Raw genomic sequence first — 15,905 nt, forward strand, 5'->3', positions numbered from 1 at the left:
TTGACATCCTTTATTGTTAAACTTTAGGATCATTGTCACTTAGGCCTCCTGCACACGACTATATTTTCCGTCCGCATCCCATGTCATTTGTGTGCCGTCCGCATTTGTATGGCCGTGCCGCAAATGATAGAACATGTTCTGTTCTTGTCTGTTTTGCGGACAAGAATGGGCATTTTGACAATAAGGCCTGTGAAAAGTGTAGGATGTACACTTATCACATCTGTAGTTTGCATATCTACGATTTGTAGACCACAAAACGGATACAGTCGTGTGCAGGAGGACTTATTTAGAGCCATTTCTAACTTTGTACTCATTGTAGGACTACAATATTACAACCTACATAATTTTTCTATATAATGTTAGTTTCTAGCCTATTTGGCCTGTCTGAAAACTCCAGTTTTTAGGCCTTAGCTTTACTGTGACTTTCTATAGCTTAAAGGGGTTGTTCCACGAACAATATTCTACAGTTTTCAAACCAGCACCTGGATCTGAAGACTTTTGTAATTGCATGCAATTAAAACATTTGTATAGCCACTGAGTTATTCAATAAAATGTATCTGTATAGCACCACTTAATTTCTTATTTCTTTGACCTGCTCATTAAGAAGGCCGCACATGCTCAGTTTGATCCTTCAACTGCCTCCTGAGCTGTGATAGGTAGAGCTGAGACACACCCCCTTAGCTGTGATTGGGAGAGCATTGACACGCCTCCTGAGCTGTGATAGGTAGAGCTGAGACACGCCCCCTTAGCTGCAGCTGAAAAGACACTCCCCTTGAGCTGTCAGCCTGATATAAATCTAGCAGAGCAATGAATATGGAGATCTCTGGATCCATGTGAGTGCATGCATTTGGACTGCAGCTGTAATTCAATAGTTAAAGGGGTTGTTCAGGTTCAGAGCAGAACCCGGCATAACTCTTTTTCACCCACTCAGCCCCTATGAGTGGAGCATCAGAGTATTTCATGCTTCAATGCTCCCTGGGCTGTTTTGTTTACATTGACACAATGCTAGGTTTCCGTCCTAGCAGTATTGCTGGTGACGTCACCGGCACTAATGGTTTACAGGCTAGGGCAGCACTAAAGACCGCCCATTAGTGCCAGTGACGTCACCGGGCTCACTGCTAGGCGGAAATCTCCGCCTAGCATGCCCATCAGAAGCCCGATACATCACCAGATCTGAGGAAAAAGCCCTTGCCCAGCGCTATACAATGAAATGCTCTGATGCTCCACTCATAGGGGCTAAATGGGTGAAGAAGGGATTATGTCTGGGTTCAGCTCTGAACCTGGACAACCCCTTTAAAATCAGTCATGCTACAAAAAGTTGCAGTGTAGCTGAAGCCTTAAAGGGAACCTGTCACTAAGATTTTGTGTATAGAGCTGAGGACATGGGTTGCTAGATGGCCGCTAGCACATCCGCAATACTCAGTCCCCATAGCTCTGTGTGCTTTTATTGTGTATAAAAACCAATTTGATACATATGCAAATGAACCTGAGATGTGTCCTGTACCCGACTCATCTCACATACAGGACTCATCTCAGGTTAATTTGCATATGTATCAAATCGTTTTTTTTACACAATAAAAGCACACAGAGCTATGGGGACTGGGTATTGCGGATGTGCTAGCGGCCATCTAGCAACCCATTTCCTCAGCTCTATACACAAAATCCCGGTGACAGGTTACCTTTAAGCTGCGAAATAAAGCTATTGACATGAAACCACTACATGTGTAAATGTACCAAACACCCAGATAATAAGATATCATGATAGCTCCATGTCTGCAGCTACTATGTCACTCACTGACAAGGTGCATCTGGAGCAGGAACAATGTACAATCTGTTCCCCTTTCAAGGGTATCTTTACATATCTCAATTATTGCCTAATGTATCATGTAAGACGTCAAGGAGGAAGAAAGGGTACTAAATGACTGCAAGTCATGAGAAGTTGTCCAGACAAAGCTTCGCTTTCCATGCTCCGCTCAGCTCATGATTCAGATTAACCGCTTCCAAATGCACAGAGAATAGAAATCATTTAGGGCTATCCACTGACTGGACCTTTAACTGCAACCGTTTTCTACCCCAAGGGGAATCTGTCCGTTGCAGGACGGTCAAACAACCAATGGATATGCAAATGGCCATTTACATGGCAGTGAGGACTATTTGCATCTGAATAGTTTCAGGGCCACTCCTTGCTCCATGGTTTAATACACTGATGTAATCCAGACGGGAAACTTGCTTTATTATTATATACTGCATTTTTTCTTTCATGTTGATGACAACTGGTTCGAATGGAGTCATGGATTTCATAATACATGAAATGTAAAACATATGAGGAAGAAAGCTCAAGCACGGTGGTGTGAGAAGCGACCTGAAATAATCCATACATACCACTATGCTGCCAAATCATGGCTTTCCCCCTCAAATTCTTATTCTTTTTATTTTTTTACTGAAAAGGCAAAATATAACAAGGAATTGTCCGGGTCTCTCCTTTATCAATCCATAGCCTTTAAGAGTCAACAATTCTGTTTGTTAACATATCTCAACATGGTGGTGAAGGCAGCTTAGGGCGGGTTCACATACAGTTTTTTTTGTGTTTTGTGGTGTTTTTTTTACAGTTTTTTGTGCTTTTTTTAAGGCAAAAACAACAGTTCCAGATGTTTCATGGAAGTCTATGGAAATTTTTAAAAGCAGGGCAAGCAGGTGTTATTTAGTAGTGTCGTTTGTTCACCCTTTCTGTGTTAATGGCGTTTTTTTCAAATCGCAGCATGGGCAATATGTGTTCTTTAATGCCATTTTCTTTAACTTTTTCCCCCCACACAGGTCTACAGTGACATCAAAGAGGTGCACATACTTTAATTCAAAAATAAAAAACAAAAGTCTGGCATGCGAAAAACGCCAGGTGCCAAAACATACTATATGGGCAAGCACCCCAAACTTGACTCAAAAAGGCTAAAAAAACATGATTTATACTCTTTTTAGCTCCAAAAAAACACCAGGAACTAAACTGTGTGTGAAGCAACAGTTACAGTACATAGCTAGGCAACATGGGACAAGCTTTGATAATGAGGATAGGTCATCAATATCGAAGTCTCATAAAACCCGGGATTGGACAGTTCTTCCGTTATGAATCACAGAATTAGTAGCTCATTATTGGTATAAACAAAACCTATGAAAGGGGTTCTGTCTTCAGAAAAGTTGCAATAAAACCTCACCTGAGACATGTACACTTGAACATCATGGTCTTGGTCCCATCTTTGTAGGTGCCAGCATTCTTGAGAAAATTGATGTTGTATAATATGCAACTGAGCCCCTAGGAGCAATGAGGGCAGTGCTGTTGCACCTAGTTGCTCCCAGAGGCTCCACTCACTGCCGTTCATGCCATGCCCCCACCTCTGACTGACAGTGTCAGGCAGTGAAGACATACTCTTCAGTTTTGCAGGAGCTTAGTTAGCGCACACGTTGTCAGTCAGTGGTGAGAGCGCTCATGAAGGGCAGTGAGCGGAGCCTCTGGGAGCAACAAGGTGCAACAGCACCACCCTAGTTGCTCCTAGGGGCTCATTTGCATATTATAAAACATCACATTTCTCAACGACTGCGGGCACCTAGGAAGATAGGACCAAGACCATGATGTTCAACTGTCAAGAAAACATGTCTCAGGTGAGACTATTATTGCGACCTTTCTGATGATAGAACCACTTTAAAAAAAATTTCATACAATGTATATATTGAAAATAAAAAATAAAAAATAAATATATAAAACAAACAGCTAGAACAATTTAAAAAATCATTCCCAGTATTATCCACACTCTGTAGCCAAACAGGTACAGAGGTAAAAAAAAAACAAAGGGGGTCATTTACTATCAGATATATCCATTGCAGAAATAACCTTTGCGCTGCAATCTGCGACTTTTCCCCACACATGCCAGGTGTAAAAAAGGGGGCGCGGTACGGGCGGGGAAGGGCCGGTAGGCCCGTCTCATTTATCCTTTTCTAAGCCTGTTATCATTTTCTATGTAGCTGGCTTACATTTAGACTGGCGCTGGACATTACTAAAGAAGGCATAGGGAAGATGTGGACGCCTGGATCCTGATAAAGTCTTTAGGTAGCTTTGTTCCCAAGGAAACATGCTGAAAGGCGTACTAAGATCTCTGAAATGCAGGACCAAGATCTTGCTGAGTGCACCAAGTTACATGCATTATTTATTCTTCTCCTTGAAAGGAGTGTATTTTGTGAGAAGGAATCCTTATCCCCAATTCCCCAAAAACATTAGTAACTGACCAGAGGAACAATGAGGCATCAAAACCAGAGTATGACATCATCAGGCAGAATTGTAGTTCACCAAAGCTGCTGGTCAGGGCAGACAGGGTTCATACTAAGGTGGATATACTGCATGGATCGGAGCATGGGGGTAGTAATAATGAGGGTAGGAAAGAGGTCAGATTAACAGGTCTCCAGATAAAGGCCACAATCCTCTGACAGATGTCCTAGGCATGAAGCCTTTTGGCCACTCAGAACAGGCAGATTACATGTCATCCACAAACGATAGGGGAAGGCATCATAAAGGATTGACTGCACAGGTACAAATCAAAAATATCTCCAAAATATATTGTCTTAAAGGAACATGTCTCAGATTTCAGATATCTATCTATCTCATATATATCTATCTCCTATCTATCTATGTCTCATATCTATCTATCTATCTATCTATCTATCTATCTATCTATCTATCTATCTATCTATCTCATATATATCTATCTCCTATCTATCTATGTCTCATATCTATCTATCTATCTATCTATCTCATATCTATCTATCTATCTATCTAATATCTATCTATTTATCTATCTCCTATCTATCTATCCTTCTATCTAACATCTATCTATCTCATATCTATCTATAATCTATTTATCTATCTATCTATTATCTATCTATCTCCTATCTACCTATCATCTATCTATCTGTCTCATATCTATCATCTATCTATTATCTATCTATCTGTTTCATATCTATCATCTATCTATCTATCTATCTATCTCCTATCTATCACATATCTATCTATCTCATATCTATCTATCTATCTATCTATCTATCTATCTATCTATCTCCTATCTATCTATCTATCTATCTATCTATCTATCTATCTATCTATCTATATGTCTCCTATCTATCTATCTATCTATCTATCTATCTGTCTCATATCTATCATCTATCTATCTATCTATCTATCATCTATCTATCTATCTATCTCTCTCTCTCATATCAATCTATCTATCTATCTCATATATATCATCTCATATATATCTATCACATATCTATCTATCTATCTATCTATCTCCTATCTATCTATCTCCTATCTATCTATCTCCTATCTATCTATCTATCTATCTATCTATATGTCTCCTATCTATCTATCTATCTATCTATCTATCTATCTATCTATCTATATATTATCTATCTATCTATCTATCTATCTATCTATCTCCTATCTATCTATCTCCTATCTATCTATCTATCTATCTATCTATCTATCTATCTATATCCTATCTATCTATCTATCTATCTATCTATCTATCTATCTATATGTCTCCTATCTATCTATCTATCTATCTATCTATCTATCTATCTATCTATATATTATCTATCTATCTATCTATCTATCTATCTATCTATCTATCTATCTATCTCCTATCTATCTATCTATCTATCTATCCCAGCGTATCCCATGTGTCCATCCAACAGCTGCATCTTCCAGGAGTTCCATGCAGTTAGCCCTGTCTAACCCAGTCCTCCTCCTCCACACACTCAGTTGCCTACATACAATGCAAATCTATTCAAACCATAAAATTAAAAGTGCAACCAAAGCAATGAATTCTACAAAATTAGTTTTACAAAAATTGCACCTTAGACCACAGCTCTTCCTGTTAAAATATGCCACCTTCCAGTGCATTTTATGACAAGATCTAGGTGCGATCACATTAGTAAATATGAGCCAATAAATCTAAATACCCTGGGACTGCCCTAAATTATTAGCAGGGGTTGTGAAGGGTTAGAAATACATGGCTGCCTTCTTCTAAAGACAGTGCCACACCTGTCCACAGGTTTTGTGCACTTTGTAGCTCAGCTCCATTCACTTCATTGAAACTGACCTGCAATACCAGACACGATAGTATGTGTTTTTGGAAGAATGCAGCCATGTTTTTCTTATGTTGGACAACCTCTTTAAAGGGAACCTGTCATCAATTTTATACTGCCCATACTAACGGCAGAATAAAGTAGAGACAGGTTAGTTGATTTCTGCGGTCTGTCATTTATAAGTTAAAAGTAAGTGGTTGGCGAGAACCAACATGAGAATCATTGCAGTCTGGACCTGGAAAAGAGTCCGGGCCACCTGAGAAGAGTCCTGGTTATTCATAATCTCCTGCTCTCCCTGACAGTCTTCTACCTAGTTTTCTCCCTTTCTCTCTAGGAGAGAACTGCCATTCATCAGCAGATAGACGGGGACAGCAGGATATTATGAATAATCATGACTCTTCTCAGGTAGATTTGACTCTTTTCAAGGCCTGAGCTACAATGATTATGATGCTGGTTCTCAGCAACCACTTACTTTTAGTTCATGATGACACACCGCTGAAATCAGTATTTCTGTCACTATTTTATGCTGCCCGCAGTGAGGTCACCATAAAGTTGATGACAGGTTCCCTTTAACTGTTTGCATTTGAAGGGACCAATTCACACAATAAATATATGTAATTAGTAATTAGATTTTAAAATGGCTAGAATGCATACATTCCCTTTCATTGCACAGAATAACATGAATCATTTCTGGTGTCATCCGTCAGTCTTATATTGGAGAAAGGAAACAAAACTGAAGTCCCTAATAAGGAAATATTTGACACGACATCTAATTTTACTGTAACACTGGCCAAATGCCACTTAGATCCCCCTCGTAAATCTCTAACCAAGAAACTCTTTATGACAAACTCTTTACTCACTTATCTTGGAAACGGAAGATAGAATAAATCAGGCTTGTTAAAAAACTGGCAGCACGGAAACACACTGTTACCTACTTCAAGAACTGAGGGTATCTTGGATCACCAATATCATTGTTTCGGTGCTTTTACACGTGATCTGTATTCAGAGCCATTGGATTAGATGACACCACTTGAAACTACACTACTGCCCCAAATCACAATCCTTCATCTCATCAGATTATCACAGTATGTGTGGTAGATACTACAGTGTAAAAATCTGTATACCTTCCATATAGCATCTTATAAAATCAGACATATTGTGTCTTGTATGACTAAAATGGTAAAAGAACCACTGGGATTCTCCTCAGCTAAATATGCGTTCAATATATACACATACAAAAATGTGCTGATCAGTGACGTATGCCCTCATAGACTATATTGAGAAGATAAGACCCTCACTATACAGTATATGCCCAGTTCAGGACCTACAAACTTCATTGAAATGTTCCATGATATTCTAATAGGCTATGATGTATGTATACATGAATAATGAGCTAAAAGGTTGACCTTCACTGACAGGAGTCAACAATTAAAGGGTCAGACATTGGGGGCATATTGCTAGGATATGCCCCCAATGTCTGATAGGTGAGGATCCCAACTCTGGGACCCGCACCTACACTTAGAACAGAGCCGGCAAAGTCCCAGAGGGTGCATTGTGTATTCGCGGCCGCCCTCTACTTATTCCTATGAGGTGCCGAAAATAGCTGAGCGTCATGCTCAGGTATTTTCGGAAGTCCTATTGCAATCAATGGGAGGTGCACCGCACAAGCATGGCCACCGCTCCATTCACTTTTATGGGGCTGACGGAAATAGCTGAGCCAGCGCTCCCATAGGAATGAATGGAGAAAGACCACACATGAGCAGTGTACCCTCCGGGATTTTGCCCTCTCTCTGTTCTATGTATAGGTGCCGGACCCAGAGGTAGACCTATCCGATCCTAGCGATATGCCCCCAATGTCTGAGATAGGAATATCCCTTTAATGCCAATTCTTATTTATTCCACTCAATCCTAGTGCTAAATCCAAATAAACATCTTAAATGGGTTTTCTGGGCGTATATATTGATGTTCTCTTCTTAGGACAGGTCATCAATCTTACAGTCACAGAAAACACAACCTGGATCTAGTACTGCAGCTCAGTCCCTATACGAGCTGCAGAACCAGGCACAGCCATTACCAAATGTGTGGCACTGTGTCTGGTAAACAATGAAGGGGGCGTAGAGTTTGCAGAGATGTGTCCATTCAATGATAACAGGTACAGATATTAAAAATGGAGAAGAATGGAAACACAAAGTATATTAAAGTATATGAATAGGTAATATAAAGATACAGTTATACTTTTAAGGGCTTTTCCACCTTTTAGATACTGATGACCAATCGTCACACGCCGTCAATATCAAAGTGGTGGGGGTCCGACACCCTGCACCTCTACAATCAGCTGTTTGCAGCCACCACCACCACAGGAGGCCCAACAGTGGAAAGAGCGGAGAGCAAAAAGCTCCATCTACTGTGTACTGGCAGTGCCAGCTTACTGCCATTTACCTCTCATTAATGTGAATACTGCTGCAATCCTGCACGCTCGCTACACAGCAGATGAGGCCTTCTGCTTCCAGCTCCGTCCATTGTTATGTCTTCAGCACTGGTGGTTGGTTGGTGGAGGTGTTGGGTACTGGACACCCATTGATTCAATTTTGATGACCTATCTGGAGGAGAAGTCCTCAATACGTAAAAGATGGACATCTCCTTTAAGCCACAGGTATTCAAAATGAGTCACCAAGTATAACTTTTCCCCGTTAATGCACATTGCATCTAGAGATTGTAACAAATATATGCAAACTGTACCAACGTAATTCTGGGATTTAAGGAAGAAAAAGGGGGGGAGACACGGACCTTTAAAAGCAGCACCAGGAGCCAGAAGAATCATCCCTGACGAAGATTAGCGAACTAATCGAAACGCGTTGGAATAACTTTGGTTCTCCTGGTCCACCGTAGCTACTACCGTGACGTCACGCAGCACTCCGTGCGAGCGCGAACAAGCGGCTTTTTTCTAACCACGAGCTGTGCCACTGGCCGGGGCAAGCTCTGTATTTTATAAAAAATCACAAATAACCATTAGGGTCCAGCCCCCTATACCTTTCCTCATCCCGAACGGCACTTAAAATAAAAGAAAAAAAGAAAAAAGAGAAACCTAAAAAGACGCAGGAGAACAGCCCTCGCAGACGAACATCAAGGATAAGGTATTCTACAAATCTGTGAGTTTCTGTATTATTTACTGCGGACCTTTAAAGTGCCGACAGGCAGGGAGAATAAAGGGGGTACATGTCGCGCAGTACCTAATATACATACTAATTCTGGGATTATTCAAATGAATTCAAATATATATAAACTGATTCTAATAGTACACAGTCACTCATCATAGAAAATACAGATGCAGAATGATAACACTGAGCTGGCATATTATCCATTAGGCCATGTTCACATGGCGGATTTTGCCTCTAGTTTTTCACTTGGATGTTGATTATTACTTCACTTGGAATCACATTACTTCTGATTACTTCAGCGATTTGCTGCCTTTCCGATGCTGCTATGGTCGCTTCTGCTCTCCACTTCCTGGCCCCAGCTCCAACGGCAGGAAAGGGATGAAAATGCCCACTCAGGCAGGGGGAACAGTGAGGTAATGCTTATTTTTACACCATTCTGTCCTTTTTTGTTTAAAAGATTTTTATCTCTGGACAACCCCTTTAATATAAAGTAATACCTGGAGCAATTTTGTAGCTTCATACCTACAACACCTGATTGTATGGAAAAACACAGAGGCTTCTATGGTGATGTAAGTTAGGTTCTGTAGAACCTAAAACCAAAAGAGGATCCAGCAGGAAGGAGAAGTATTAACCCTAAGGTCATATTTCTCAACTCACTTTTGGCTCAAAAAACTGCATTAAAAACAGCAACAAAAAGCAGTGTGTGACACACACCTAACACCCAACAAACCTTAAACACAAGATGACTACTAGACCATTGACCCTACTCACCACAATGGAGAAACATCTTTTACAAATTTGATTCTCAGTTGAATAACTGACACACTGTAATCTCAGTGTACCTACTTGTGGACTACTTTACGCACTGGCCTGAAGTGTTTCCATGCAGTAGTATCTTCTTGTATAGGAAATCTACTTGCCTCTATAATTTAGGTTTGTGGCTGAATAAACCATGTCCCTAAGAATTCCTTTTTCCTATCCGCAGAATAAAATAACAATGTATATGGATTGTAGGGATGGTTAAACTCCATAGTATATGCATATTTAATAGGACTCTATCTGAAGTTGATGAAAGGTCATTCATGTAATACAAGAATGGCTTGAAACCACCAGAACCAGAGCCAATTGTACAGATCATTCTCCTATATGGCTCATACAGGGGGTTTCCTAGCCTAGGACCCTACTCTATGATATCCATATGATCTAATAGAGCATATAGATAGAGTTATCTTCTTGAGACAACCCCTTGACTCATGGAGAATATCAGCCTTAGGGGAAGTTACTCCAAAACACCATAATTCCATCAATAGACCACACTGACCATAATAATAATCGAGACATATGGGTTTCATATTGAATGAAGGCATACAATCACTACGAGAGGCTTTCCAAGCTCATTGTATCAGTACCAGGAGAGCCATAGGTTGGAGAGCACTGTGCTAGGTGGTCTACATGGGAGAAAATTGACCATGAATGATTTGTCATACAGAGAATCATCTAAAGGATTTCCTTAGGAAAGGCCATCAGGGTTTGACTCCTGAAACACCCACCGATTAGCAAAGTGCAAGCACCACATTCCCTTGACTGTTTACCAGGCTGTCCCTGCCATTGTAGCTCACCTCTGTTCAGTTCCATTCAATCAGCTGATCACTACCAGAAGTTGGAGCTCCACTGATCTGATATTGATGGTCAGAGCCGTGGAGGTTGTGGAGCGCTACACTAGGTCTCTGTGAACTCCTGTACAGCAGTGCAGATGACTATGTGTGCTGAGGGGTGGGTTTCATCCGGTGCCATGGGAATGAGGCCTTAAATTCTAGGCCCCCTCTTACCCCAACTTTTAATCAGTAGATAAAATAACATAAGAAACGACAAATGTCTAATATTCTTTCATGAGTTTTGGACTTGCTGAGATGAAGTAAGAAATCAGTTGGCTGTTGCTTTGCAGTCTGGACCATCCCCTCACAGCTCACAGGGTACGTCCACACTGGGGCAAAACCAGCATGTTATACACGTGGATTTTGAGGTGGAATCTGCAGTTGGGTTTGTGCCATATTTTTCCATCCTATGCGGACCTTACCACTGAAAGAATTATGTTAGGGGTGGTCCAGGCTACAAGTCAGACTGATTTGTCAACCCATACAGGGGCGTAACTACCATAGCGGCAGACCAGGAGACTGTTATGGGGCCTAGGGCAAGAGGGGGCCCAGTTGTAGTTGGGATTATTTCCTCTTCTACTGGAGGTGAAAACTTGGTCAGGACTCTACCCTTTAAAGGAACAACTTTTAGCAAATAAGGCAGTGGAAAAATGGCCCAAGGGTCATTGAAAAGGGGTTTAGGTGGAAAACCTTCTGTCCTGTGTGGGGGGCCTGGTTGATCCTTGCTATGGGGCCATTACTTCTCTATGTACGCCACTGAACCCATACAAAGGTTGTCTGGGACTAAAGAAAAATGTCCATCTTTTCCTCAAAACAGCGTCACACCTGTCCGTAGGTTGTGTATGGCTGTGTGTGGTACTGCAGTCCCATTTACTCCAAAGGAGCTGAGCAACCACACCAGATACAACCCATGGACAGGTGCAGCGCTGGATCCTGAAGAAGATGCTTTACTAACCCTGGAAGATGCCCCAGAAGATGAAAAAATCCCAAAAGCCTATGAAAGAATATCGTAAAACGTGTTGATAAAAACTTCTGTCATTCAGCTCCATTAGAGGAGTAGGACAATGAAAATAACAGAAGTGCTGGATTCGGTACATGACTGAGACAAAGGGAACCAAACAGACCCCACTGATTATAATGGGGTCCAGTCAGGTGGCCACTTTACCGTATGATGGACTTTTTTGTCCGCATTTTGTCAAGGATGGACACCCTGAAACTGAGCCTCTGACAGACATGCTGAACAAAAGGCAGTTTGAGGCTAGGTCTACACGACGACATGTGTCGCACGACATTTTGTAGCAACAATGTTGCACGACAATTTTTATGATAGTCTATGGTGTCGCACTGCAACATGCTGCGACTGCGTCAGTCGCAAAAAATCCATTTGAGATGGATTTTTCTGCGACTGTCGTGTCGCAGTCGCAGCATGTCGCATGTTGCAGTGCGACACCATAGACTATCATAAAAATTGTCGTGCGACACATGTTGCAGTGTAGTTGTGCCCTATCTGTCACGCGACTTATGTCTTCGTGTAAACCTAGCCTTAAAGTGAACCCACAAGTTATGGCATCATTGAATATAAGACCCCAGTGATTGCTAGAATATTGGGGATCTGGCGCTCACTTGAGTAGCATGCCCCTTTCCGTCAGGTGCGCTGAGTGACACTTCATGGCGGCAGATGATAGTTACAAAGAAGCCAATTCATTCATACAATCGCTTATCCGAAATTTCACAGACCGTTTTAGTCTGGAATATTCTATCAGATAGTTGTGTTTGGTGTATGGGCTCTTTAAAAAGACCAGAGAATATCTGGAGCAGTGGATGGTGACCTCAATGTGACCAGTCTGCCTGGTAAAGGGTGGCATCTCTTTGTATCTGGCATTTCCAGGAGACTGGAGCCATGGCTTGCTTGATCTGAGCTAATAGACATAATAGTGTCAGGTGGCATTTTAGGTGATGAGCCCCTTTAAGACTAACAAAGACTAGCACAGATCTTACAGAATGCAGACTCAGGAGAAGAAAGTTTGCTCTCATCCCCGAGCCATAGAGCAGGACAGAGGGGGCACATACTTAATGCCCACATTTCCCAGGTGCCTATGGACTGAGCTGGCAGGAACTCTATTGACTAGACGAGAGTCGCTCACCTCACACACAGTGCATGGTACAGCGTCCTACCTTGTCCTCGCTGAGGTTCTGCAGCAGCTCCTTCCCCGCAGACGTCTTGATCTCCACCCCGTGGTTCTCCGCTTCTTTGCTGCCCGTTGTCTTCTCCGGAGCCTGGGCATTTGCGCTGCTTTTTCTGCCCCCTCTCTGCCCCACACTGAGCGAGTCAAAGTCTATAGTCTTACTGTCATAGGCGCCCTCCACATTGCAGAACATGCCCCCGTACTTCACCCGGGGCACCTGGTCCGCCGTGCCCGGGCGAGCTAGGTAGGCTGGCAGGTCGTCTTCCTTGTCCCATCCCCTGTTGCCTGATGCCATGGCTGGGAGAGCGAGGAGCTGGAGCCGAGCACCGTGCTGCGGGCAGGGACAGGAGGAGAACAGCTGCGGAGCTCGTCCAGAGGTGGCGCTAGTGAGCCTGAAGTGCGCTCAGTGACACGAATACATGGAGGCAGAGTCCCGGGAGGTGGAGGTCACCGGTCCTGTGCTGAGTGACCATGACACTGTGACAGGAATAGCTGCATGTGCTCCTCATACTGGACGGCTACATGCCTCCACTTCATCAACTAGGGCTTGCTGCACGGGGAAACCACAAACACACCTTCACTATTCCAACATGGACTCCAGGATATCATGGGGGTCATTTATCAAACTGGTGTGAAGTAGGACTGACTTAGTTGCCCATAGCAACCAAGTCAGTTCTACTTTACACCAGTTTGATAAATGACCCCCGTATAGGTTTTGCCACTTTACTGCTTTCCTTAACAATTTCGAAAAGTATTGATAGAGCAGAGTTATGAAATAAACCAAATGTGGTAAACACCCGTGCGGTATAGGCATGTATAACTAGTGAGTTGTGCCACCACGCATACGATGCCATGTCTACCACCTTGATGCACTTGGCACAATATTTACCAGCGTGTGAATTGTATAGATGACAGCATTGATAACTCACTCCCAAGTGTAACCAGTTCAAGACCGACCATTTACCCTCCTTTCTGACCAGGCGTAGTTTTCTGGGTTTTAAGTACATGCGTAATAATAATTGAGCCTTTTTCAGTGATATACAATGCTTTATTTTTATGCCATTTTTATTTTAGTATTTTTAGTATTTATTTAATTTTTTTTTACATTAAAAACATAAAAAGAGGGGGAAATGGTCTGTTTTTTAATAATACAAAGTACAACGAAAATATTTTTTAAAATATATTCCCTTCCCATAAGGGAAATTTTTATATAGTGATCTATAGGTTATGGTTGCAGGGGCGGAGCTGAAAGCTGCAGTGTGGCATTTAAAAAAATATTTTTTTAAATGTAATCTTTCTTTTATTCTTATTTTACAATTTGTACCCCCATAAGGTCATACAAGAGCTTTGAGGGCATTTAAAGGGGTTCTCCGGGTTCAGAGCTGAACCCGGACATAACCCCTTCTTCACTCATTCACCATGAATGTGTGGAGCATCAGAGCGTTTCACTCTCTGATGCTCCCCGTTAGCCTGCACTGAATCCCTGCTGTATTTACATTCTCGCTGCTCGGCGGAGGCTTTTGCCTAGCAGTCATCCTTGTGACGTCACCGGCACTAATGGGTGGACTTTAGCGCTCCCCTAGTCTGTAAGAACAGGCTATGGCAGCACTAGAGACCGCCCATTACTGCCAGTGATGTCACTGGGATCAGTGCTAGGCAGAAGTCTCCGCCTAGCATACCCTTAGTGAGACCCAGCCAGAAACAATGAATGAGGTATCTGCATGAACAATTGTTTCATCCATTGGCTCATTTAATGGGTGATTAGCAGCACCGTTACACAGGCAGATTACCAGGAAGAAGCGCTCCTACGAATGTTTGTCCCGGATAATCTGCCCGACAATCGGGTAGTGTAAAGCCACCGTAACAATTTATTGCTCATCGTTCGATCACTGCGTGCTATTACATGCAAGGATAGCTATTCAAATTTATACAAAAATTCATATGATCATTGCGCCATATAATACACCCTTAAAGGGGTTGTGCAAGAATTGGGGGGGGGGGGGGGCAGGGGTTCTCCCCTAGGCCTGCTCCTTCTCCCCTAGGCCTGTGATGCTCCGCTGAGCTCCATTGCTGTAAACATACGGTTTGTCATCGCCTGCAGCCAATCACTGGCCGTGGTGGTGACCAGCTCCCTTACATCATGACAAATGATCACATGACACAAGGACATCCGATCTCCTCCGCAGCCGGTGATTGGCTGTGGCGATGTAAAACTGGATGTTTACAGTGAGGGAGTCCAGCTGAGAATTGCAGGCCTGGAAGAGAAGGAGCAAGCTTCCCTTTACAGGTCAAGTCAAGTGGGTGAGTTTGTCAAAAACCCCCACATTATTGCACACCCCCTTTAAGGGTCACCTATACACAATTATATAACGGATGGTCAGCGGACAGCTATCTCACACTCCCCACATACATACTATACGTGTGTTCTGAATGGAGAGAGGCAAGGTAGTCACAGCCAGATCCCAAGAATTCAACAGCCAGAATCTGCCATCAGGAGAGTGGAAGCCCCATAGATATTAGATGGTCGACCGATCCCACTCGTCAGTTTTGGCTGATATACATCTAAATTCTATGGTGTGTATGGAGTCCAGAATTTGAGTCCGTTCTATACTGTAAAAGGAGAGGAAATGGCGTAACTATAGGGGTTACAGTGGTTGTGAAAAGGCCCTATAGTCCAGCCCCCAGCTACCCTGGCAGATCCAGTCCTTCAGGGCTGGGCACACAAGTTCCTAATACTGGACAGCATCAAGACATTGTATAGAGCAGAGCATACATCATGA

At 42.5% G+C, this 15,905-nt stretch overlaps 1 protein-coding gene across 1 annotated transcript in view; it reads right to left on the reverse strand.

The window, feature by feature from the left end:
• Positions 1-13,420, reverse strand: part of DPYSL3 (dihydropyrimidinase like 3) — a 133,637-nt gene extending 120,217 nt beyond the window's left edge. Inside the window, exon 1 of the mRNA XM_040406266.1 lies at positions 13,115-13,420. Within this exon, the coding sequence (XP_040262200.1) occupies positions 13,115-13,420 (306 nt within the window). The remainder of the gene's footprint in view (positions 1-13,114) is intronic.
• Positions 13,421-15,905: the final 2,485 nt, after the last annotated feature.

This window comes from Bufo bufo, chromosome 1 (genome assembly GCF_905171765.1).
Source record: "Bufo bufo chromosome 1, aBufBuf1.1, whole genome shotgun sequence".
Classification (NCBI taxonomy): domain Eukaryota; kingdom Metazoa; phylum Chordata; class Amphibia; order Anura; family Bufonidae; genus Bufo; species Bufo bufo.